The 7,826-nt window shown below is 36.5% G+C and overlaps 1 protein-coding gene across 2 annotated transcripts; it reads left to right on the top strand.

Moving 5' to 3' along the window:
- The first annotated feature begins 1,309 nt into the window (after window positions 1-1,309).
- LOC142611639 (protein LOW PSII ACCUMULATION 1, chloroplastic) lies at window positions 1,310-7,416 on the top strand. Of its 2 annotated transcripts, none has more exons than XM_075783732.1 (9): window positions 1,310-1,574; window positions 2,693-2,796; window positions 3,390-3,525; window positions 3,905-4,136; window positions 4,322-4,479; window positions 5,761-5,949; window positions 6,187-6,287; window positions 6,588-6,684; window positions 7,058-7,416. In XM_075783732.1, the coding sequence occupies exons 1-9, from the start codon at window positions 1,344-1,346 to the stop codon at window positions 7,130-7,132; spliced, it is 1,323 nt and encodes a 440-aa protein (XP_075639847.1). In that variant the 5' UTR covers window positions 1,310-1,343; the 3' UTR covers window positions 7,133-7,416. The 2 variants fall into 2 exon arrangements, 1 of the variants encoding a protein (XP_075639847.1); XR_012840081.1 differs by having other exon boundaries at window positions 1,322-1,574; window positions 6,191-6,287.
- Window positions 7,417-7,826: the final 410 nt, after the last annotated feature.

Below are 7,826 nucleotides of genomic sequence, written 5' to 3'. Positions count from 1 at the left end.
GCCAAGCCCGGTCTCCCTACTGCATTCAGATTGACGAGTATAATGAGGGGCAGCATGTATAGGTACGTTGCTCTACATGATGCCTCAAGGCCATGGCAGTGGTGAGCCATGGTGGGCAAAGATGATTCGATGATGATGGGCAGCAACAGGTGGTGCTGACCTTAGGTGATGGTGTATAGCATGGTGGCTTGGCTAGGTTGCTTTGTGTGTGGGCTTGGTGGCTTGTGTGCAAGGCAGTGCTGGGCTGCTGTGATGATATTAGGCTATGCAAGGCATTAGGCTGGTTGGTGCTAGCAGAATGCATGGACCTGTGTGAGTGGGCTGATAGCAGTTGCTTGTTGAGCTACATATGGACATGCTGTGTGGGCTGTGATGCTGATGAGAAGGGCTTAAGCAATGGCTAAGCTTTTAAAACGTGATGGGATAATCATGTGTGGGCTGTTGGAGCATGGGCAGAGGCCTCGTGATGTGCTGAGTGATGGGCTGGCATGTGCAAAGTGTGCAGTAGTAGTTACCAGCAGTTATTAAGCAGTGCCTAACTTGCTAGATGTTCAGACCTGCTGTGTAGGGACTGGAAACGTAGAGAGCATGCCAAGACAGCATCAGTTGCAGATGTCCTAAGTTAGACTACATGTGGTTGCAAGTCCTGGACAAGTGGCAGTTACTTTGCAGTAATTGCCGTGACAGTAATTTCTGTGCATATAGCCTAGGCTATTGGAGTTGTCAATAGAAGGAAGTGTATTTTGCCTTAGAGAATTGCGTGTGTATTCTCCACGCTTTCTTTGTACTTGAATATTGAGTAATAAAGGTTGGGGTTGGTGCCCTGTAAATACTGTGTGTGTTGTGCTGTGTGTGTGTGAATTCTCTTAATAATTCTGTTTAGAGTGTTACTGCAGTGTGTGTGAATGGTGTATTGGCTGAGACTAAGTGAGGAACTTAGTGTCATCACAGGCATAAAATTTAAAAGAAAAATTGACCCTATAACACCTATTAATCCCATGAAAAAAAATCAACCTGAGATGTGAGATTGGGTCGAGTTGGGTTGGACACTTGGACCAAGTTCGTTGGGTTGGTGGATTGAAAGAAACACCCTAGTAGGAAGAGGAAGAGGAAGATTGGTATATGAAACAACTTCAACAGTGTGCTTGATAACTGTTGAAACGACATGCCGTTTATAAGACCGAGATCTGAACCGTCACTTCATACAGCTACGCATACACTCACGGCCCAGATTTTATCTGCAGGAGATAAGGGCCCCACTGCCAAAGCTGTTTGGATAGATTGTCAACGGTAATCTGTGACCATGCGTCTCTCTCTCTCTCTCTCTCACTCACTCTCTCTCAATGGCTGTGGCTACTCTTGCTCTTCACAGTCAATTGCTAAGTTTCTCAAAAACAAGACCAAGACAAAAACCATGGCTTCCACACAAACCAAACCTTTTGAATTCTCAAACAAGAACCCATTTTTATTCCATTTCATGCTCTTCTACTTCTACTTCAGAGTCCCCAGAAGCCAATGTAGAGACTGCTGAGTTCTATGTCAACTCGGGTCTCCAGCTCTTCTCCAAAGGACGGGTATGTCAACCGTTTTCTTCTTTATTGTTTTTACGAAATGGGTATGTTGGATTTTTCTGATTTATGTACAAATTATTTTTTGTTAATCATAGTCTGTCAAACTCATGTTCTGCAATCTGGGTTCTGATTTTGATGACAAATTTTCCTATGGGGTCTGTAGTATTTCAATTATTTATCTTGAATTGTGTTTCTCACACTTGAAAAGTTTGAGACTTTGAGTTGGAGAGACGAGAGGAGTGACTTAGTTTTGCCCTTTGTTGGGAGCTTAAAATTTTGTTTTTGATATGTTTTTTGAGAATTATGTTTGTGAAAGAATCCAAATTTTGGTGCTATGTGATTGACTTTGAATTTTTGTGTTTCTATTAATCCTTACATGGATTTGGTGTTATTAGTTTATAAATAATTAAATACTTCCTGAGTTCCTGTATTCTCTTATGATATATTGAACAATTTAATGCAATGCACAAAATATTTCTACTGCTTAGGGTTGCTACAATGATCCTTTCACTGTTTTTCATATATAAAATTATTGGAGATTTTTTTCCATTTCTTATAGAATTGGCTCGCTATATTTTCAACTGGAATATATGGAGAATCATAGCACCTCTATTTTCCAACCTAAACAACGATAAGCATCTAATTGTATCCATTTTATAAATTGATCTTTTGTTGTCCTGCCACTTCTATATCATCATTCTCCTGTTACCGCTGCTCAATTTTTGGGAGTGATTCTTCCACCTATGGATTTTATCTGACATAGAGATTAAAAGTTTAAATGCTTTGTACTTATCAAAAAAGTTTAAATGCTTTGCTAAGTAAACCTTTTGAATGCTTTTTTAGATACTTGTGCTCATATCATGGTTAATTACTTGCCTAAACAATCAGTATAACTTAATAGATGTTCAAGCTACATGTATCAAGGGGCTGTATTGTCCAATTTTTTTTCCCCTACAGGACTAGTAACAACATGCCTTTGCATGATGTATTCTTTGCTTTTGTACATTAAGTAGGTATATTTGTTGTTATGACTATCTCTTTGTAGTGGAGAGTTAGTCAGTTAACTCTTTATGTAATTCTGTAAATGAATTTAATTTTGCACCCATGGCAATGGATTTCAGGTAAAAGATGCTCTTGTCCAGTTTGACACAGCACTTAATTTGGATCCTAACCCATTGGAGGCCCAAGCTGCACTTTATAACAAAGCTTGCTGTCATGCCTACCGGTGAAATTTCATTTTTGTTTACTTTTAGTCTCAACATTATTCAACTATGTTGAAGTTGCTTCTAAGGGGTTAAATGAATGGTCACTAGTGATCTCTAGTTCAAATGGCACATCCTCCTCACACAAGAATGGAGGAAGGGAGAGACCATTGGTTCAAAACCCACTGCTGAATGTGTAACTTACCAATTTTATAAAATAAAAAAAATAAAAAAAGGTGAAACAGATGATCAGCATAATTTAAATGAAATAATATGAACTATAGCTAAAGACATTAGGTTTAATGCTTCCTTGGAGTTACTTTCACAGAAGTAGTGTAGCTTGTCTATCAGACTCCAAAGTAAGAATCTTCTTTCAAAGGAAGGCCTTGATTTAGTCACAGGTACTTGCATACGGTTATTAGTCAATCACATTGATCATATTCAGTTTTCTCAATTCCATGTATTCTTCTTAAAAAGAAATTACCAAGATAAAAAGCTACTAAAAGGTTTTGGTTTGTATCTTTCTATAAGGTTAACGTTTTAAAACTCAATTTTAAGTATATTGCACATTGCTTAGCAAAGCTGATGGATCTTTTTTTCTTTTTTTTTTTGGAAGAGGGGAAGGAAAAAAAGCTGCTGATTGTCTACGAACTGCATTGAGAGAGTATAACCTCAAATTTGGTACAATTCTGAATGATCCTGACTTGGCCTCCTTCAGAGCTTTGCCTGAATTCAAGGAATTGCAAGAAGAGGTTTTTTTTTAATGAACTTTTGCTACTTTATTTCTACTGCCCCCCCCCCCCCCCCCCCTTTTCTCTTGCACACAAAGAGAGCATTTCTAGCCACCTTTAACCGTACGTGTGTCTGTGCTTAGTGTTGTATAATTTGTTCATAGCCAGTCCCAAGCTCAGAAATAAGGAGGGTTGCAGTAGGTTGAAGGTTAACATAAATTTTTAGGACTAAGGTGTGGTATTTGTATGCATACTCAGTTTTTCCTAACCGGCTAAAATTAGGAAGTGATAGAATTTCTTGAATGGATTTTACCTATGATTGAACCCTCGCCATAATTCTTCCATCTATGGATTCAAATTCTTAGACATTATATCACATAATTATTTTTTATATTTACAGGCTAGGCTGGGTGGGGAAGATATAGGCTATGGTTTTCGAAGAGATCTCAAACTCATTAGTGAAGTCCAAGCACCATTCCGGGGGGTTAGGAGATTCTTTTATGTGGCATTCTCTGCAGCCGCCGGAATATCATTGTTCTTTACAATTCCCAGGATATTTCGTGCAATTAAAGGTGGTGATGATGCCCCTGATTTATGGGAAACTGCTGGAAATGCTGCCATTAATATCGGAGGTAAACATTAAACCTTTACCTTCATACAAAGAGATTGATATTTGATTGAGATGTGTGTGTGTATGTGTGTATTGTCTTTGGTGAGTTAACCCAGGATATTTTGTTTAGAATAGTCATTAGTGTTGAGCAAATATGTTACAACTTGCTTCTTAAAATGACTAAGCTTATGAATCAGCATTCTACAGGTATCATTGTTCTTGTGGCATTGTTTATCTGGGACAACAAGAAAGAGGAGGAACAACTTGCACAGATATCCCGAGATGAAACTCTATCAAGGTTGCCTTTGCGCCTTTCCACTAATCGAGTTGTTGAACTCGTGCAGCTGCGAGACACTGTTAGGCCAGTTAGTATCAATACCTAATTTTGCTCATTTTGTTCATATCAAAATATTGGTTGCATTTTGCTTCACCTCTACTTTTAAACATAGAAAGAACTTTTATGTGATATACAAATTGAACAGTTTCAGTTTTTGTCTGAAAATTTCTTTTATTTTATATTTTCATTGATATAAGAAATATATATATCTTAAGTAGGATAATAAGAAAGTTATCCAGGAACAAGCAGTTGAATGGACTGATTTTCATGCACCTAATGGAAATGAAGGCATAAAAAAGTTGAAATCCAATCCAAGTTGAGAGTTTGGAAATTCACTAGAAGATGTTATTTAGATTGAATGAATGCAAATAAGGGATGCTTATTGAATCAAGAAAATGTAGAAAGAAGACATATAATTGAACTTAGCACACTGCACATATAACTCCAACACATAAGAATCAAGGAATGACCACACGAGAGAGGATATAAAATCCTCTTTCTTGCCTTTGTTTTTGTCAATTCCTTCACCTAAGCCAGTAAGCATCAATTCTTAATGTTGCTCAAATTGTTCATGTCAAAATTTTTGTGCCCTATTCTAAATTATTATTCATGCACTGGTCATCAAAGTATTTCCTGAAATGTTGGTTGCATCTTGCAACACATCTACTTGTTAAGTGAGGGACAATTTTTTATGCAATATAAACATTGAACAATTTCAATTTTCTGAAAATCTATTATTCTGTATATTCATGAATATTTTGTCTAACTTCCCAAAGTGGTATCATTGCAACAAAAACTAATAGGTTACATGTAAATTAAGACTGCATGTCATTGTATGATCACGCATGTTGGAAGCACCTAGACTATTTCTGCCAATGATATTTATTTTACATTCTTTTTACTTTTCCAAACTTTCTGATGAATTAACATCAAATGGGGCATATAGGCAGCAAGTCATACATATGGAGAAAATAAAAGGAATAAGTAGATGTGCTCAAAAATTGCAAAACCTAGTGGGCTTTTCCAGTAAAAGATTTCATCTAATACTTGCAACTAGAGTTTCGTGTATGTCCATCTCTTTATGTTCTATTGCTTTCCCTCTCTTTTTTGTTTATATATTATTATTATTATTATTATTAATTTTTCTTGCATTGAATAGATTCTTAGTGTATCTGTTAAGCATAATTTAAATATATGCTAATGTAACTCATATATATGTGTGTGTGCGCACGTGCGCATACTTCCTTTTCTTTTCTGTGTCTATGCTGTTTATATCTGAAAATGTCAATGTTGTAAGGGTTGGATATAGGTTATTTTAGCAGGGGAAAAGGAGGCTGTTTCTTTGGCTATCCAGAAGGCGGAGAGGTTCCGGACTGATCTCCTTAGACGAGGTGTTCTTTTAGTCCCTGTAATCTGGGGTCAAGGTACGGCTCCACAAGTTGAGAAGAAAGGTTTTGGTGTCCCTCAAAAGGCAGCTGATGCTCTTCCTTCTATTGGGGTAAGATGCGAAGGCTCATATATAAAATTGTTGGCTGCAAGCATCCTTAAAATCTTTTATTCCTGAGTTCTCATATCATCTGTCATGTGTATAGTTATGTTTATTTAATGTCTTGCAAAAATAAATGTAAAGTGTAGGTTAGATACTGGGCTGTAGAACCATGCATATTTCAAGCTTGCTTTCACATATTAAGGTTTTGTTCCATTCTTGACCTTATATCTAATGGCAATATGGTAGGAAGATTTCGAGAAACGGGCTCAGTCTATAACTTCAAGATCAAAGTTGAAAGCTGAAATTCGATTTAAGGCTGAGGTTGTATCGCCTGCAGAATGGGAAAGGTCACCTGCCACTCTATCTTGTCTCCATGCTCGTTTTGCCATCATTTAATGTTCCAAATGACAAAAATTCTGTGCATTTCTTCATTTAAGAGAAAAGAACACTTAATAATTTGTATGTTTATATTTAAGAAGTTTTTCTTTTATAGCATTTCCTAGGAGGCCAGTGTACATCCTTAAATGTTGTATTGCATCTACCTTTGATCATTATAAGCTAAAAATAAGCATAACTTATGTTTTTTTTTTTTCCCATCTAATGATTTTAATATATATAGACTGATGAATTTTTCAAAACTAATCTAGGTGGATAAGGGATCAGCAGAAGTCTGAAGGAGTTGCTCCTGGTGAGGATGTCTACATTATACTGCGCCTAGATGGTCGGGTCCGAAGATCAGGGAAGGTAAGTACTTTGGGAGGAAAAATTTTGTTGCTTATCCCTGGATGGAACTTGACCTGATTTTAAGTGCTGTCCGTTTTTGGCTATACATAAATTTTTACAAATAAACTGCCCAAGGCTAATTATTCTAGACGCTACTTTGCAATAATTATATTGGATAAAATTCCAATTCAGATACCCGTAAGTGAGGCTTATTTAGGTCGTGTTATAAATGCCCTAGCGAAACCTATTAATGGTCGAGGTGAAATTTACTTCATTTTCTATTAGCACGCTCAGTGTGTATCAACATGGAAATTGGGGCTTACTTACTGTTGGAATGGCGAAACTTGTATGTTTTGGTGGCTATGATGTTCTCAGTTCTGAATTGTCTTTTCAGGGCATGCCTGACTGGCAACAAATATTGCAGGAGCTGCCACCATTGGAGGCAATACTAAGCAAGCTAGAAAGATAGGAAGAGTTCCTTGCATCATCCGAGTCTTACATAACAGAATTTTGAGCCAAGACACATGCCATTTTTAACTCTATAATTGTTATTATAATTTCCATCCCATCCTTGATGATACCCATGAGACTATTTCTATTGTATAATTTTCTACACCCAGGACCCTATAGTTGGTCCTTTAACACTGCTCAAAAATCTTTTACATTCTTTCATTTGTCCTAAACATCAATGTATTATAACTTTTCATAGCTATTTTTGAAAAAGGAGAAGTAGATATTGGTATTTGGAAGTGATATGTGGTCCATATCTAGGGGTGATTAAAAAAATTGCATACTTGAGCTATGGGTCTTGTTGGTTCCATATATCTATTTTCCTTCAACATCATCATGTCCCACACCGCCACGCTGTTCCTCTTCCCCATGTTTGGATTCTCAAAGAATTTCTTATTTTGGGATTGAATATTTTTGTTCTAAAATAATTTACTCGACAATCTATTGATTAAAAAATTAACAAAGTTTCTCTCCAAACTAAAAAATTAACAAAGTTTCTCTCCAAACTAGTTTGGAGAGAAACCCTTCAAACTTATCATATATCTTTTTTTTAGGTGTGAATTTTAAAAATCTAACCGTTGAATTTCATGTTCCTTATGTTCTTAACATGCAAATCAAATTTCGTTCAAATCGGATTTTATTTACTATTTGAT

The sequence above is a fragment of the Castanea sativa genome, chromosome 10 (assembly GCF_040712315.1).
Source record: "Castanea sativa cultivar Marrone di Chiusa Pesio chromosome 10, ASM4071231v1".
Classification (NCBI taxonomy): domain Eukaryota; kingdom Viridiplantae; phylum Streptophyta; class Magnoliopsida; order Fagales; family Fagaceae; genus Castanea; species Castanea sativa.
This window is presented reverse-complemented; position numbering and strand designations above follow the sequence as displayed.